At 54.6% G+C, this 17,361-nt stretch overlaps 4 protein-coding genes across 4 annotated transcripts; 1 reads left to right on the forward strand and 3 right to left on the reverse strand.

Annotated features, from left to right (window-relative positions):
- Nucleotides 1-648: 648 nt before the first annotated feature.
- Nucleotides 649-2,331, reverse strand: J7T55_013476 (uncharacterized protein; the record flags this gene model as incomplete). The annotated part of the gene is made up of 1 exon (XM_053141276.1): nucleotides 649-2,331. One exon carries the CDS (start codon nucleotides 2,329-2,331, stop codon nucleotides 649-651), a length of 1,683 nt encoding a protein of 560 aa, XP_052995817.1.
- Nucleotides 2,332-8,118: 5,787 nt separating this feature from the next.
- Nucleotides 8,119-9,820, reverse strand: J7T55_013477 (lpha beta hydrolase fold family; the record flags this gene model as incomplete). The annotated part of the gene is made up of 3 exons (XM_053141277.1): nucleotides 8,119-8,879; nucleotides 8,971-9,193; nucleotides 9,257-9,820. 3 exons carry the CDS (start codon nucleotides 9,818-9,820, stop codon nucleotides 8,119-8,121), a joined length of 1,548 nt encoding a protein of 515 aa, XP_052995818.1.
- Nucleotides 9,821-11,547: 1,727 nt separating this feature from the next.
- Nucleotides 11,548-12,766, reverse strand: J7T55_013478 (uncharacterized protein; the record flags this gene model as incomplete). Its single annotated transcript, XM_053141278.1, has 4 exons — nucleotides 11,548-11,557; nucleotides 11,646-11,875; nucleotides 11,948-12,037; nucleotides 12,101-12,766. 4 exons carry the CDS (start codon nucleotides 12,764-12,766, stop codon nucleotides 11,548-11,550), a joined length of 996 nt encoding a protein of 331 aa, XP_052995819.1.
- Nucleotides 12,767-14,603: 1,837 nt separating this feature from the next.
- J7T55_013479 (short-chain dehydrogenase) lies at nucleotides 14,604-15,721 on the forward strand (the record flags this gene model as incomplete). The annotated part of the gene is made up of 3 exons (XM_053141279.1): nucleotides 14,604-14,690; nucleotides 14,760-15,525; nucleotides 15,588-15,721. The coding sequence occupies 3 exons, from the start codon at nucleotides 14,604-14,606 to the stop codon at nucleotides 15,719-15,721; spliced, it is 987 nt and encodes a 328-aa protein (XP_052995820.1).
- Between the last annotated feature and the right edge of the window lie 1,640 nt (nucleotides 15,722-17,361).

A 17,361-nucleotide genomic window follows, 5' to 3' on the forward strand; every position in this document is an offset into this window, starting at 1 on the left:
AACAAGTCGGGCCCGACGAGTCACCACTCTGCGACTTAGGAGCACCCTCAATCATCCATCCCTATTCCAGTCTGGATATGAATACTGAGCCCCAGCCTGAATACTCTCAGAGAAATCAGCATACTCGCCGTTTCTCGCACTCAGTCTTGATAGTCTTGACCGTCCCCTCCTCCATTGCGTGCATCACTCAACGTGTATGATTCCTCCTCCACAGTAGCCATGTGCGAAAATGATTGAATAGAATGGGATCAAAAGTTGGCCACTTCCACTGCTCTGGAATTGGCCAACTGCCTTGCCAAGGTAAACACCAGCAAAACGTGAACATGCAACCCCCACCAACAACCTCACAAGGAGGTGGAGGCCACAGGGCCAATCTTGGTATGCTCAGTCGTGCAAAAGTCCTGAGCCAGAAAAAAAAGATCAAGGAAAAAAGAAGGAAAAATCGTAGCTGCCATCCATGTCCACCCTTTCATTTTCATGATAAGTCCGCATCCGGGCATCTCAACAGCGAGGATCGACCTCGGGACTCTCTGCCGGAGCGAATGTTGTTTTGAGTGGAAGAGGAAGTGGTGCCATAATCGTCATTACGTAAATGTGAGAGAGTGTGTCGAAGATAAAGTTATCGTGGCCTCAAAGTCGGTTTGGGAATCAGGAGACAATGACACCGTTCTTGCGCTTCTCTGCGCACGTCAAAACCATCATGGCAGACTTCCTCTGACTAGGACTGTCGGATCTCCCATTCCTTCCTGTCCGCTTGAATACGCTGGCAAAGCTGCCGTTGCTAGCGGTCTCGTCACCAGAACCGCTGCTGACGCTGTCAGCGCTCTTTCGAGCCTTCTGGCGTGAGCTCGGCCGGTCCGATCCTATCGCGCCCCAGCTGCCAGTGCTCGTCCGGGAGCTGGGCACACTAGGCTCCACCTCCTCGCCATTTAGGCTGCCAGATCCAGACCGACCAGACTCCGACTCGTTGTCCGTGAGAAGGCCCTGAGCCTCCTCGGCCGTCTCCGAGATGGGGCTGATGGATCCGCTGCTGCCAGTGCTGCTAACCTTGCGGCGCTCGAGACCAGCCCGCATCAGGTTGTTGAGGGCCGATCGGCGGGTGTGAGCCGCGAAGTTCTTGGAAGCCTCATGCTTGGCCGATGGCTTGGCCTTGAGCTCCTCAATCGAAGGTGGGCCCCGTGGCTGGCGGATCGGGTGTTCACCGGCTCGTGCCTGACCAGGCCCGTAGCCTCCGGTCAAGGGAGTGAGGGGGAAGTTGGCAGTCTTTGGGCCAGCGGACTTGGGGGGTTCCTGGGAAGCAGCAGCAGCAAGGTTGGCATTTTGGATACCGGACAGCATCAGAGACGACGACTTCTTATGACCTCGTCGGAAAGCGTTGGCTGACGGTGGAGGAAGAGGGGCCGGATTCTCGATGAGGGGCGACTCGTTGCGGCGGGGAGGCGTGTTCCTGCGGAAGACTGGCTGCGCGGCCTCTCTAGGGGGAGAGACCTGCACTCGTGGAGTCGCGCTGTTTTGCTGACGCTGCTGTTGCTGGTACATGTTCAACTGAGACTGTTCCGCGAATTGAGCGTTCAGCTGCGCACCCTGGTCAATGTAATAAGCCTGCTGACCAGTGGCTGGGTCGATGTAGGTGTAGATGGTCGGTTGCTGGCCAGCCATGGTGTTGTTGAGCATGCTCTGCATCTGAAGGGCTTGCTGCTGCAGTTGATGTTGCTGGTACAGATTCTGGTAGCTCTGCTGCCCGTTGATGTTCATGGCGCTGAGCTGCTGCTGGGCTTGAGTCAGATCGTACAGCTGCTGCTGCAACATCTGGCGCTGTTGAGCCAGCTGCAAGTTCTGCTGAACCAGCTTGGCGTACAGATCCGGATCCAGTTGCTCGTCCACAGCCTGTTCGTCGATGTGAATCTCCGGAGGGGCCAGGATTTGCTCAGGAGTGAACTGTTGTCGCCCATATCCCATGTTGCTGTTGTTCTGGTAACCCGCCTGGGCAGTAGCGCCAAAGTTGGGCAGGGACGTCTTCGGTCCGTTGTTCAGCATGCTCTCCTGGACGCCATACAGGGAAGTGTTGTTCCTAGCCTTGTTCGTCGGGGAAGTGTTGGCACCGGAGGCAGCGAAGGTAGACGCAGCGGCAGACTTGGGTGCGGTCCGGAGACCGGCGAGGAGGTGCCCGCGAGCTGTTCGGGGCGTGGGAATAGCATTTTCCTTGGAATCAACAGGAGACTTGAGAGCCTCAACTGAGAGGGGCTTGATGGACTGCCCGCCTCGCCTAGAAGCGAGACCCGAGGACTGCATGGCGAAGCCGTTGGGAGTGGAAAATGTTTGTTGAGCCATTTGAGCAAAGACCTCCAGTGTCTTGTACTCGAATGATGGTTGTGTGACTTTTGTCTCGGTTCGAGGGAATGGTCAAGAACGCGATCGAGGCGTGTTCAAGCAGAAGAGCCGACGAAACGCGAAGAATTAATCGACGATCGAGTGAATGTTGTCTTCCGATCCGAGGCGGTGAGTTGCAAATAAATACAATCAAACAGCTGACTGATGAATGGTATTGTGCCAAAGTCGGACGGGCGGTCGGAGGGTGTCGATTAATCCAATCTGTGCTGGGAGGAAAGGAAGCACTACTAAAGTCTTGGAAACCCGTCTATCGGTTGTTGACTGTCGCGAGATGATGCAAATTTTCGAAGTTGCCGAACCCAAAAAAGACCAGATCCAAGACGGACTGCTAAAATTGAGAAGAGAAGAAATGCTGAGGTGTTTGTTGCCGTTTGTTTGTTTCCGAGTGGCGATGATGTGAGTATTAAAGGCCGTGTTTTTTTGTCCCCTGTGGATGGTCTATCGGGGGGTGTCGAGAGCAAGAACGACGTAAAGGACAGGCCGATGATATTAAAGTGAGGTAGTTGGTCTTGCTGAAAAAGAATGGCAAATGACGCAGTCGCGATGCTAAAATCCTCCCAGGTGGAAGAGAGTCAAGGAAAAAGGGTGGTGGTTGCGATGCGAAGTGCGAAAAAAAACCAGGCAGGAGGGCTTTGCTGGCAGACACGAGAAGGGCGGGCCTTTTTGTGGTTTCTGCGTGCAAGGTGGTGCACAAGCGGCAGGCGCGCAAGGTTTGCAGCGCAGGTGGGCGGGTGGGCGAGCAGAAAAAAAGACCGGGAGGACCTTGCAACTCAGGCGAGCAAGGCAGGCAGGCAGGCAGGACAGGCCTGGAGGCTAGTTCAATGCTGAGAACGGAAAGGCCGAGAGGTCTTTGTCGAAAGGACCCGAACCGCGATCTCACACTCTCTTTCTTGGGTCACCACAGGCAAGCTGGAAAGGTGAGACGAGGGGAGAGGGAGCACGAGACGAGACGAAATGAAGAACGACGAGCAAAAAAAAAAAAGAGGCGCTGGGGGAGGAATTTTTGGCGTGGTGAAATCGAGGTGGTTTGTGCCTGCGGAATGGCTAATGGCTCCAGCCCAAGCGGGTCCGTCGGCTGTTGGCGATTGCTCGATTTGGACAGGGGACAATACGATTCGATGCCCGAGTACCCCGTACGATGGTACCACTGTAAAGTCAAATCCACTCTGTTGGACCGATGCGAGTGGTAAAGCCGGCCTCTTGAGTAGTCTTTCGCTCTCGTTTCGCAGTGACGGTCTGAGAGTGTCGTCCGGAAACACTTGCTGGGGGCCTGGAGGGACTGGAGACTCCGAAGATTGATGTTGATCGAGATGGATCAGATGATTTGATGTGACGGGCAGGAACAATATAGCAAGACGGCAGCCAGGTAGGGGCCGGAGAAATGAAGACGGTGCCGAGCGTAGAATATACAGTGATTAAAACAGTTGATATAGAGTCTGGGTGTTGAGAGACGGGACTTCTTCAAGATAGCCCGGGCGCGCGCAATCGAACAGTGTGGTTTGGATGCCGGAGAGCCGAGTTGTGCTGAGGTGATTTTGAGATGAGACGACTTGATGATGATGTTTTTTGGGGGTTGAACTTTGGGGGCAGGGGGTATCTTTGGTTGTTTTCTGGGGCGATTGTTCTCAAAGCAAAAAGGTGGAATTCAATTGTACAGGGGGGGAGGAAATGAATGAAGATGTGTCGAGATTGTCTTGACGAACAACGGGAACCACGAGGACGAGGACGAGAGAGCAGCAGGAAGCAGCAACGGCGACGCGACAAGACGACGTCGAAAGAAGAAGGGGTGAGAGAAGGGGTGGTGGTAGGCAAAAGGCAAGGTTGTAAGGGTAAGTAGGGACGATGGAGGAACGAGAGGAAAAGGTTAAAAGGCCGACACACAGACACACACACACACACACACGCTCCCGTACCAGGCAGAGACAGACAGACAGACAGACAGACGGAAAGACAGGCACACAGGCGCGGGAAGGCGTGAGATGCGCAGATGGCCAGAGTGCCAGAGTGCTTGCAGGGCTGGATTGAGCAGGGACAGGGGGCCCAGCAGGGTGGGCTCCTGCAGTTGCGCAGAAACAGACAGTCGCGGACAGGCCTGACGGGGTGCTGTGACTGGCCGAGCGAAGGGGGGTCCAGAACATGGTGCCTGTGCAACAGCTTGGGAGCACTGGCTCTGCGCCTGTGTACGAGTCCTCCCCCGTTGCCCCCGTTGCCCCCCTCCACGCCCTCCTGGGGGAATGCGCAGGCTTGATCGACAGTGGATTAGACTGAACCCAGTAAACCCAGCAACCAACCTGGAGCCAACCCACCGCCAACCAACCAACCTTCCAAAGTTGGAATCAGGAGCTGCTGTCCTGATACCTTCCCCACACTTTTTGCCGTGCCGTGCAGTCCCTGCAACTCATGTACCTGACTTGCCTCATGTACAATGCAGCTTGTACCTTGGTATCTGTCGCATCGCAAGCAGGAATTGACACGGGCGCAACAACACAAACAGGATAGAACACGAGCATTGGAAATCAAGCCTTGGAAATCAAAAGCATCAACAGCAGTCAGCAATCGAGGATTCGACTTGGCAGTGGCCAGCCTGCTGTGGGCCACCTTGAAGAGTCTCCTGTCAATCTGTCTCCTTGTTTGTTGGCCAGCACAGCATGTCCACACCCACACCCACACACACACACACACACACGCAATACTCACACTCACCCACAGTACTTACTGTACAGTATCTGCAAATGGCCATCCGAAAAACGTCGCCCTCGATCTCGCCATCGCCCGCCCGCCCGCCCGCCTGCTCGCAAGCCCATGCAGCCTCAAGCAGCCAGCTGCATTGGCCGTGTCCCAAGTGCGCCTCTTGAGCGGGTAGCCGGAGGCATTGATTGATCGGATAGTCGAGTCGAGCCCTCAATCTGCACGAAATAGCGCCAAATTCTGATGATTTGGCCAGCCCTAATGCAGCATGTATGCGAGATGCTCTCGCCCAACTCTGCTCCGTAGCCAATCGCTTCGTCTCAGCGACAACTGCACCCATAGCTACCACACGCCACTACTGTATGTGTAAAGTGCACTCTGCATACCGCAACTCACTCTCCCTCACGCTCACAGGCCATCACTCCATCCCTCTCGTGACCAGCTCTCAATTTTTATTAACTCACCAGGCTCTCGGGTCGACCAGGCTACCCGCCCTTCCCTGGCCCTGTCCTGCCCTACCCTCGAGTCCCTGACACCGCTTTGACAGCATTGCATCGTACCCGACACGTTGACATTTTCTCCCACGCTGTGCTGCCAATTATTATTAACAAAAGCGTAACCTTATATAAACGCATTCTTTTTTAGGCGACCCGTGGCGAGGGACACCCTGGTGCACGCTGTCCCCGTCGGGGATCCAGCACACCCTCCCGCCCTCAAAGCGGCTTGGATCGCCGTGACACCAGATGCTCATTTCAATGCTGCTAGCCCAATCAGGAGACCCAATCAATTACAGACGCAAGGGGGGGGGCCACCGCCAGAGGATGCAGTGGGATGTGACCGCCTGGGCATTGACCAGTGATCACTTCACCGAGCGAGTGAAGTGAGTGGGGGGAGCAAAGGGAGGCATGAGCATCTATACTCGACATCACTGCGACCACTATACACGCGGCCAGGAGCGCGACACGATCAACCAACTCCATCCTCATCCTCAATCTCAATCCTCAATCCACCAACTGCCAACCCTGTCGCTCATTCCCAATCCCCAATCCCCCATCCCGTAGGCCTCCCTCTACCACAGTATATCCCTCCATTCCTCCCTCAGTCCCTGCCTATAGTCTACTCCTGCTCGCAGGCCTCGTCAGACCCCATCGTGTTCCGATGCCTCCGCCGCGCTAGAACATCGCCCGCCATGGAAATTGAAAGGACGCGGTTCAGCTCCACGCCTACCCCACTCCGGCACGTGGCGTGCGAGACAGTGGCCCAGGTCCCAGTTCTGACTCTTTGAGGCCGGCTCACTAAGTTGCTCATCTCACAATGCCCGTGAAATTGCCCCGGTGGCGCGCCCAAATCCTTCCGTCAGCACAAGCAGGCAAAAAACATCCGAAATGAGGTGCGATCTATCCGTTCGATATCGCCTACAGATTGCATCGACCAAAAAGTAAGGTTGGCGACATGATTTCCCGATTTCCTGGGTTGGTCAAAGTCCGTGTCATGTCAATGCAGCGCGCGCATGGTGGGCATAATATTCCGATCATTTGTCCTCAGCCACCACCACTACCACACTCATGTCAAGTTATATTGGAGACTATGCCCTGTCACACCAGGCTGGCTGCTGGATGATGAGCAAGCTTTGATTGTGGCACGACAAGCGACAGACAGACAGATCGAGGCTCTCCAGGTGGGACACGGCACCAGCCACCATGCCTCGGGCCTGTCCCGGGTTACGCTTGCGCGTTCACAACGGCAGAGCGACCAGGACGCAAGCAAACAGGGCCTCGTGTGTGCGTGTGTGTCGTGTGCCTTGCCGTGTGCCTTGTCGTGTCGTATTGCGTTGCGCCGCGTTGCGTTGCGTCCGCGATTTTGTCCTTCCCCACGAGCAGCTGCCAAAGCTGCAACGCAGCCGCACCCGCACTCGCTACCCTCTGCTGCTGCGCCAGTACAACCAACCACTTGACATCTGTGCTCGCCCTGACCCCCTGCGTCTGCCCCGGGTTTCAAGGGTTCACAAGCGGGGGCGCGCTGCTGCGGAACCGTGGTAGGACGGTACCTCGTCGTTGTGCATCTGAAACATGCCACGAATAGGTTGCTGTTCATCTGTGCGAACCGCGCTTGCAGGGCTGCATGAGAATCGCTTGTTTCGAGTGCTTGCCCTTGCCTCGCTCGCTCGCCCGCTCGGCCCCCCCTCAGCCCAGCCCAGCCCAGCTCAACCCAACTCAGCTCAGGGGAGCGGAGGGAGGGGAGGGCGGTGGGCCGCCGGACCGTTGTCGCTGTTCTCAAGCAGCGGTTGACGAGCCGCGACTCACCATAGAGTTTCCGGTGGGCCACAAGGTTTAACTGCGGTAGTCGTGAGCAATTAACTCTCCTCACCTGTGGCCTGGCCGGGCTTGCTGGCTGAATCTTGAGGCATAGCATGCGCAATCTGCGCGGGTAGGTTGTCTTGGCCTCGGCCTGCAGAACAGGACGAACAACATATCAGACGGCGCATGTGTTTCTGTTGCCTGTGGTCTCCTACTCTGGGGTCCCGAACCCGAGCTCCGGGCGGGCGACCTAACGACGTCGGCCGCCAGCCTGGGAAGTTCGGTTTGATAGGCAAGTTCCGGTTCGCTCATCACTCAAGATGAAGATTGACATCGGGAGAAATTCGATGCGAGGGGTCCGACGTCATTAAACTTCGGGCGGCCTCGTACTCTTCTTCGTCCGTCATCACGGCTGCATCCGTCTAATGTCCACCATCAGATATTGAAGTCATAACTTGCGGGCTCTCATTTCCCATGCCCGGCAGCCCGGCAGCAGTGAGTGCCATTGGTGTCGCGAACTCCATGCACAATTGACCCTGGGGATCGGCGCTGGGAAGCACACCCGCAGTTCGGCCTGCTCGGCTCACTTTTGACAAGTCTGTTCCGATTCGCCTGCCAGATCATGTCTCAGTGTGGGAAGATATTGTCATATTATTTGATTAATCGCTTCCTGTTTCAGAAAACGCCAAAGACACCATGTACAAGTCCGTAACGCTGATGTGCACCCTCGCAACTGCCGAACTCAACTGCTCTCGTAGTCACCGGTGCTCTTCCTAAATTCGCCGCCCGACTCGTCCCTCCAGCAGTACGTATCAATGACCTTCTGCACTCTGGGTACGCAGCTCGGCTTCAAAAAACTTTGGCCATGGTCTAGGCCATCCATGTATATCAGCTCAATCTCCCACTGACCCGTCCAGAGGTTCGGCGTGTTCTTCCATTCGTCGATCCGCTGCTCCGTGAAGTCATGGATATCCACATCTCCATAGTAGACATAGCTCGCCACCGCCATGGGGTTCGTGACGCAGTCCCGACTTCCTAGGATGACGGTGGCGCGCCGGCCCTTGAGTTCATCACGCCATAGGATCGCGTCCTTGAAATCGAACCTCCGCGCCAGCGTGTGCGCCACCATGGGGTCCGTCGAAGCGCCGTAGAATATCTCCCACTCTGGCCCCGTGCGCGGCCGCCGCCGCGTGAAGTTCCAGGCCACGTCGGGGAGGTGCAGCAGCAGCGAGACCGGGTCGACCAGGACGACGGATGAGATCTTGGCCGCGAGGCCCGGCCGCTTCAGCATCGGCGAGAGGAGCAGCGTTCCGTACGAGTTGCCCACGAAGACGAAGCTGTCGTACTCGAGGCCGTGCTGCGCCAGGATCCTGCTGATGGAGTCTACGAGGTCCGCTGAGGACGGCATCGGCGGGCAGATCTTGTTCGACACCGGGAGGAGCTCGATGGCGATTATGCCGACGTCTCTGGGGACCGAGTTCACCCACAGCAGGTAGGGTGCCACTTGCGCTTGGTCAGTACAATGGTCTACCACCATAAGACGGGTTTGCTGTTCATATCACTAGGGGGAGGAACAGTCTTTTGGACCACTTACTGCCGATACCAATGCCGTGGATAAAGAAAATAGGCCGGTGTGTTTTTGACTTGTGTGGGCGGTAGAAATAGGACATCGCGGGCGCCGCGGATTCGTTCCGGGAGATCAAGGTCATTGGTCGAAAGGGGAACACGCTGAAGAAAGTATTGTGCGGTTGGCGGTAGAAGCTGAAACCTTTCGCGAAGAGGAAGAGCGTCGTGAAGAAGTCGGCGAAGCCAGTGAGCTAGGTGAAGTCAGTCAAGGTTATGTTCTCGAGCTCCTGAAGGGCATGCCGTCTTCAACTTACTGAATAAAACAACAGACTCCGGTGTGTCATCTCGATGGGATCAAAGGTCAACCTCATGGGCTTCGCATCACCCCGTCCTCTCTTGAACGTCATCCCCATCCGCTCTTCCAGCTCCACGATGTATTCCTCCAGCTCGTCTGCGTCCTCCCCGTACCTCCCCTCCCGGCCAAACAGACTCCAGAGCAGCCAGTCTTTGATATTATCTCTTCGGATGTCCTCCATGTGCGCCTTGTTGAACCATCCACGCACATAGATTTCCAGGTCTGGCACAAGGTTTATGCCCTGTGTGAACAGCGCCTTCCTCTCCTCCCTCGTCATCTGTGACGGCGCCATGCCGGGCTTCTGGAGCCGGTGCTTGTACGGTAGGTACCAGGCAAAATACCACAGGATCTCAATGAGCCCATAAACCTCAATAAAAATGGAGAACGGGTGGGCAATGGCCGGGACGCCGCCTGCCAGGGCGGCCAGCACGAAGTAGGCGAAGCATAATAGGCCTGTGTATATCAATAGCACTGCGGTGACTCTCACGAAGATGAGTTCGGGCTTGGACAGCCCGACGAGCATTTTTGCGGTCCAATATTCGTATTCCTTGCATTACAAAGGAATGGGAAATGTGAGGGGGCGCACACCTCGCCCGCAGGAAAGGGACACATCCGGTGTTATAGCCACCTCGGTGCATTGGTCGTGATCGGATTCCGTAGTCGATTTCGTCTCAAGGAAATCCTCAATATGTCAAATCTTTCGGGGTACAGGCTGTCACACCAGAGCGACTCGGTCCAGGGATGTTTGATCCCATCTTTCCGATCCGCCCTTCGTTCGATATATCCCCACGCTACATCCGAAGATCCACCTGTGGCCATATGCTTGCGTCAAGAGCAGTGGTGTGCCAGGGAAAAGCCTCTCATCAAGTTTCCTAATCAGGCGTAGATTGGCTTAAGACAGGCGGGAGTAGCCACGCCACACCATTGGGCTGTGCATGGGGGGCCGATCTGGCAAACACTGGATGTGATGAAACGAGTGCACTTTTCAGACGGAACCGAGGCAGGCCGACGAGGCATACTTCTGACTGTGGTTTCCTGAGCCGCCCAGGACAAAGATGATTCGAATAATAATTGGTTGAAATAAGCTCACTGGGACACATTCGTGGCCAATGCCTCATGGCTTACAAATACCCAGCGCATAGACAGGCCGTAGGTATTCGAATGAAAACTCCCATGTTTGTTCAGTATACTTACACCATTTATTCACGCCATCTTCGTAAGTCTCCTCAATGGTGATACTAGGCTTGATCTGCCCTATTCGTCAACCATCTATCTTTTTCTTTCGAATGCAATGAAGACAAGAACCAGAAATCAAGGCACAGCCGTAGAAGCTATGGCAAACGGCAAGACATTCCGCATTGTGATACCGAGGAGTTTTCCCAACTTTACGATGCCGACCACGCTGTGATTCTTTCTCAGAAGCAAGAGGGCTGGATAGATTCAACATAATTGGATACTAGACTGCTCCGGCATTCTACGGACCGGCCAGCTAGCAATGCCTCCGACGGGAACCACCAGTCTGATAGGCCTCCTAAAACGTACGATCAGACGATTCAAGAGCAGGTATCTAATTAATAGGACTCCTACGCACGAATGGTGTTGATGCTCGGTCAACGTCCTTGGCCAGAGTTCAAATTTTATACTTCGCGGATATCCGGAAGAACGTGTCAGAGTTGCCAAGGAAAGATATCATCAAATGCCGAATATCAAATACGGCATCCCCAAATCACACACTGCGGTCGTACTCTTCAGTCCGACTTCAGCAGATACAGCATGGTGATATTCACATATGGCGTAATGAACTTCGAGCTCGCGGCGCCGACTTGTCGGTTCATACGAACCACCACCGCTTTTAAGCATCCTGGTAGAGAAACAGCCTATGAATAGTCGAAATATCAAGAGATAGGGGAGATTTGAAAATTTCGGCTACTCGGATGCCTACGCGACTAATTGCGGATGAGAAGTCATCCGACCCTTTCCGCAATTTCATTGGGTACCACGAGGATCGTCAGACTTTGGATTGCCATCAAAAGATGATCTCAGAGGATAGAGCTATGAGAAGAGACGGGTTTTCCAAAGCCGAGAACGTTCCCTGAGAAGATGCGTGTGATTCGACAATTTCTCGTAAAGCAGAAGGGATGAGATAAATGTGTGATTTCACCATGAGGCACAACAGAGCAGGGAGATATTAGGTTCAAATTGCTACGCTATAACCAATGCTGACGGTATGGATCCTGATTCCCAACCACTTCATCCAGTCCTGTACAGCCATGGAAGTTAGCTGTCAGTGTTGTGATCTTTCTTGCCTCTTTAAATCCTTCTTGGTTTTTCTTGCTGCCTTTTCATACCTCGGAGGCAAAGAAGGGGGCACTGGCTCGAATTCTTGGTTAAGCATCTCCCTCCTGCCCCTTTCCGCCGTTTCCTCCTCGATCTTCTGGGTCGACTCATCTCCAGCAAGAGTTGCGATGCTAGCGTTGAATTTGCCGCGGATGACCTCACCAGCACCGTGTGCCCAAGCAAAGAAGCCCACGACCTTTTGCGCCAAGCTTCGATCAAGATCAGGACCGGGTTCCCTCTTCTAGTGCTCAACCTGTGACGCCTGAGCCTTGTCGAAGGTGCCATCTGTGAATTCCCTCTGGCCTTTCCTTACGATATCCTCGTTCTTAGCCTGCTTGGCCGTATCTCCCGTGAAGCTGTCGGCTGCGGCGGCGAGGTTGCCCCGAAGTACCTCTCCAGCACCCTTTCCGGTGTTTTAGTCGAGTATTGCCTGAGCATGTAGGCAGGGGAATAACCCATCACTTACATGAATCTTAGCAAAAGGAGCCTTGGCCTTTTGTCCAAGGCTTGGGCCAGGAATCATCCCAGGCCCACTAGTGGAAGGTGTGTTATGACCGTCGTTGCCCAGGTCGGGAGGCACCTCTGTCGCGGGAGTGACAGGCTCGTGAGCCAGCAGAGACGGACGATGCTCGTCGGCGTTGTAGGATTTGTGCCTGACTGCGTCGGCAGCACCCTCGTAGCCAGGGGCGTAGTTGCTGTTTCGATGGCCACGCTGTGATGTCGAAACGCTAGCGGCTGTGTCTTCCAAGTGGGCACCAGGTGCACTTTGGCCAATGCCAGAACGCCTACCTGGCAGCTCGTCCTGCTTAGTAGTGGCCAGATCGCTTTGGGCAGCGTTCAGCTCGTCGTGGGTGTCCTGGGCTGTTGGGATGCGGCCATTTGGGTCGCCCATCTCGGTTGCCCCAGCAGTATTGGCCTTTGCCTCATGAGCCGGGCTGCGGCATGATGACGAGGCAGCAGTGCCTGGGTTGTGGACAAAGTCACGGGTGCCTATGTCTGCGTGTGACGCTGAGCCTGATCCTAGCGTGTTGTGAGTTATATCTTGGGGTTGTAGAGATGTTTGGTTGGATGTAGGGGTGTTATCTCCGACCCCAAGTATTTCATGGCGGTTTGTGAAATTGGGGTTCGCCATTATGTTGATTCCGCTGGCTTAACGGGAAGAGCTTTGGCAGGGAGGCAGGTAGATCCAAGTGAAATATGAGAGCCTGAAGGTTTCCAAAGTTTTATTGTTTTAGGCGAATGTTGTATATGTTTGTTTGCATTTATGTAGGGGTTTTGAAGTCGAGGTCAGCTCTCACGTCGATGGTGGGACCCATGTGTGTCGTAGCCCAGGACCCTCACATATATACTTGACCCCATTGCCATTACACTGGGGGCTTCAAAGCCGGAGGATTCCTTCCGCCCATGGCAGAATATGGACGCGGTCCTCAATTCCTTCTTTCTCGCTCAACGTCAGAGGCTGGCTGGGCCCCAGGTACGCGCAGCATCCCCAGCTTTAATCGCCAACATGACCTTGGGTTGACGTCACCCACAGGAAGGTGCACATGTGCCACTGCATGATATATGATGATTTCCGGCCGACGACCGCTTGCCAGGTAGTTAAGTGCTTATGTACCCACTGGGAATGACAGATCGTATCAGATACTTTGGGGCCGACAGTCAACGGACAGAGACAATCTACCCGCATTAGCGGGGGGCTCTCCATGCTATGGCCTCGTGTCTGGCAGGTCTGGCATGCCTGCAGGGGTCGAAACGTCTGCGGCAGCCCACGCATGTATGTGTCTCTTGTATTATCTGCAAACTGATGACGCTGGCACGATGATCGGCTTGGGGCCACCCAACAAAAAGAGAGGTACCAGGGGGCGATCTCGTTCGACGTCGACGAGTAGCGAAGCGCGGCAACGACGAACCCATGTCTGGTCTATCGTGGCACAAAGCTGCAGGAAAATGCAGGTATCCCAGATGGATGGACTGTGACGAAGTGTCTTGGGCCCGAATATTATAGGTCACGTAGCGCAAGGCCCATCGAGCCAATTCGTGAGCTGGTCGACTGCACCTGTATAAGGCAGATATACTGTGCCTTGCTAACGTGAATCAGACATGTTGTGGTTGATCTCTTGTTTAACATGGTCGAGTGATGAAGGGTAAGGGTTTCTGTGGCTTGGCCCCATCTCTTCCAAGCCCACAGTTCTCCTCGTTTCGTCCATCCGCGAATGACCTCCTTCCCAGCTAGAGGTGGAGCCCTAAGTGCCTAGCACGCCTAGATGCTGTGCACTATGATCTGCATGCCCTGAACCTGAGCCGTGATGACTCCCCACCGGCGCATGTTCAGAGCGGAAGGCTAACTTCCTTGTGTGGCAACAATCTCGGCGCGGTCGACACTCGAGCACGCTGAACAAGTCCGTCGGAAGGATCCAGCGGCTGACAGATCCGGGGCACCACTCATAGTCAGCTCGCACTCGCTTTACTAGTCCGGCCCGTCGCTGTTTGATCTTTGGAGTCTAGCCCAGCCTGGACCGTCATGGCCTTATCTAAGCAACTGCAAACACCGTCGGCGTAACATCTTCACCCTCCCTCCTTTGCTTTCACCCGCTGAGCCTCCCATCCGCCGTCCGGGCTTCCAAGCTCCAACGTGTGGCCGACGCCGTGCGGCAGATTGGGTCTCCCCGTTCGATCTAGTGTAATGATCATACTCTTAACAGTGCTGCCGCGATACACTCAAGCTAAATGTAAATGATATATAGCGCGTTCTACCTGGCTGACTGTTGATGGCTGACCTCCCTGTCACCATCATCGTCACCCAATTCCTAGAGCCTCTGTATTCCGAAGCGCCCCTGTAAGCCGCAACACAAGTGATAAGCGTTCGCCACATCAGAAGCACGATCCTGTGCAGACCCCGTGACGTATCCTGATTAAATCCCTGATTTTCCCCACTGAGCCCCATCTTCATCGTTTGACAAGACAGCATCATGGGCATCATCTTCAGCGCTATATCGCAGGCCTTTCCGCCCAAGCCCGCCTTCACCGAGAAGGATATCGGAAATCTAAGCGGCAAGGTAATTCTTCTTCAATAGGCCAGCTGAAATGGCTTCGCGAGCGCAAGGCAAATACTAACTCGATGTCAGGTCTACGTCGTTACCGGAGCCAACACAGGCCTGGGGAAGGAGATCGCCCAGATCCTCTACTCCAAAGATGCCAAAGTCTACTGCGCAGCCCGCTCCAGGGAGAAAGCCGAAGGCGCAATAGAATCCATCAAAGCAGCCTGGCCCAACTCTCGCGGCCAGCTCATCTTCCTGCCGCTGGACCTGGCCGACCTGAGCACTATCAAAGCTTCAGCAGACGAGTTTCTCTCCAAGGAAGACAAGCTGCACGTGCTCTTCAACAACGCCGGCGTCATGGTGCCCCCCAACGGCTCCAAGACAGCCCAAGGTTACGAGCTGCAGCTGGGCGTAAACAACCTGGGCACATTTTTCTTCACGAAGCTTCTGACGCCCACGCTCATCCGCACAGCCAGGGCCGAGGACCCGTCCTCGGTGCGTGTCATCTGGGTGGCTTCGTCGGCCGCCGAGTCGATCCAGGTGCCGAATGGGGGCGTCGACATCTCGAACCTCGATTACCACGTCGACAAGAGCCCCTTTGACAAGTACTGCGTGTCAAAGGCTGGGAACTACCTCCAGGGCACCGAATTTGCCCGGCGGCACAAGGAGGATGGCATCGTCAGTGTGCCACTGAACCCAGGGAACCTCAGCTCGGATCTGTGGCGGTCGTTCGGTAGCGGGGCGCAGGGTTTCTTGAGGAGTTTCGTGCTTCATCCACCTATTCTTGGAGCGTACACGCAGCTCTTCGCTGCGTTCTCGCCCGAGGTCTCGATTGACAGGTCTGGTGAATGGGGTAAGTCGTCGCATGGGCTTCTTGATTGATGCAACTTCCAGCTGACCATTACATCTGTTCAGTGGTCCCTTGGGGCCGATTCATGAAAATCAGACAGCACCTTCTGGATGGAAGCAAGCCGGTCTCTGAAGGTGGCAAAGGTACTGCAGAAAAGTTCTGGGAATGGAACGAGGAGCAGGTAAAGCCTTTCCTGTAGGCAAAAAGCGACGGCTCCTAGAGTCCAGTATTTTCAGATTTTCCTTTGCTTGGATTTTTAGATCGAAACGAGCGGGTTGTTTTTCTGGGAAATGGCGGGAATAAGATGAGGAGACATAATAGATTTCAGACTTATCACATTTCAATACTTATCAGGCCAGCGCGTTCTCTCTCTTACAGCGCGCAAATTGACCAGCAGAACCTGCATTTAGGATACTGCCTGAGGCGTAGACTTCATGAAACAGTCATTCAAGATAGAAGCCTGCGAGACATTATCAGATAGAACACGTGCCTGTGCAATATCCCGGTCTTTCCTCCGTATCATAAAGCACCTGCGCAAAGCTCTGGGACCATCGCAGGTTCTGGGTAGAAGTACGGCAGATTTATGATACTGAGCCGTTCAGAAAGCTGCTTGACGGAGGGTTTACAAGACGAGAAACATGGGAGTAGCACAGGGATTTTCAAAGGGAACACGTATGTAATGACGAGATGGTTCCGTAGCGCGCACGACTTAGAATAACAGCACCGCCAGTGAAGCATTAAATGGGTATCTAAAGGATAAGAGTGGCTTCGGGATGATCACTTTACCTCCAACCGTGATAAATCTTCCCCCTGGTGTTGACCTATGGTGAAGAGTAACGGACGTTGGGTGAAGCATACGCTCTCGCCCTTGTCGCTAATGCGATAACGCATAGTCGGCCAAAAAGTCCTCATCAGGTCGGCTTGCTCGAATAAATACCTGGTCTCTCGTAATTTCCGCCCTTCTCTGCCGCTGGGCCCCGAAGAATCCGACGTGGTACCGAGCAATCCAGAGACAACGGTACGGTGGCATTCAAGTCCTTGACCTCCTCAACTGGGATCATCGTTTCGACCTGTCCAAAAAGGTCTGCTGAATAAGGAGCTGCGCGGAAAGTGATGGCTGGGGTCTTCCGCGGTCAGCGATGGCCTAAATCCTGACAGCACGACAAATGCAGAGACTGACGCCCCTACAAAATCGCGGAATGATTTTAAAGAAAGAATAAAGGGCTCCCTAAACACCCTCAGGGATCTTTTAGGTGAAAGACGTGGCGCTCGAGAGCCGGTGAAGGATGCGAATGGGAACACGGCAGCCTAGATAGGTGGTCGACTGGCTTGGTCCTCGATGACCTTGTGAGGCTCTTCACGTACTCGTCGGCAGGAAGAAGGCTTATTTCTCGGGTTTGGATTGTCCTTCACCACGATATTCTCGAGCCATATTCGCCTGTTTGATGGGTTAGTAACAAAGTGTTTGTGTCTGCCGTCGGCAGTGAGCCGACTGCCACGGGATGCCTACCCGGTTGACCTTCGCGGCCTGGATTGACGACCTCGTCCAGACAAAAAGGACGGATGCCATCGTAAAAGCAGCCAGCGGTGCCATGATGGTCTGCTCGTTGAGATGTCAGCGCGACCTCGGGGCAGAACGGACGGTGCAGAGCATGTACCCTTGGATTGAGGTTGCCCCTCTGTGGTGCCATGTTGACTGGAGGCAGAAGACCAATTAAAGCTGGTGTAAAGTTGTCACCAGAACGGTCCTTCGTTGTTGCAGACGATGAGCTACAGCCAAAAGAAGGAAGAAGGAAGCATGAATCGACGTCGGAGACGTTGTTTATGGTCAGGCCACAA

This window comes from Diaporthe amygdali (assembly GCF_026229845.1).
Source record: "Diaporthe amygdali strain CAA958 chromosome Unknown NODE_8_length_1307975_cov_65_857355, whole genome shotgun sequence".
NCBI lineage: Eukaryota > Fungi > Ascomycota > Sordariomycetes > Diaporthales > Diaporthaceae > Diaporthe > Diaporthe amygdali.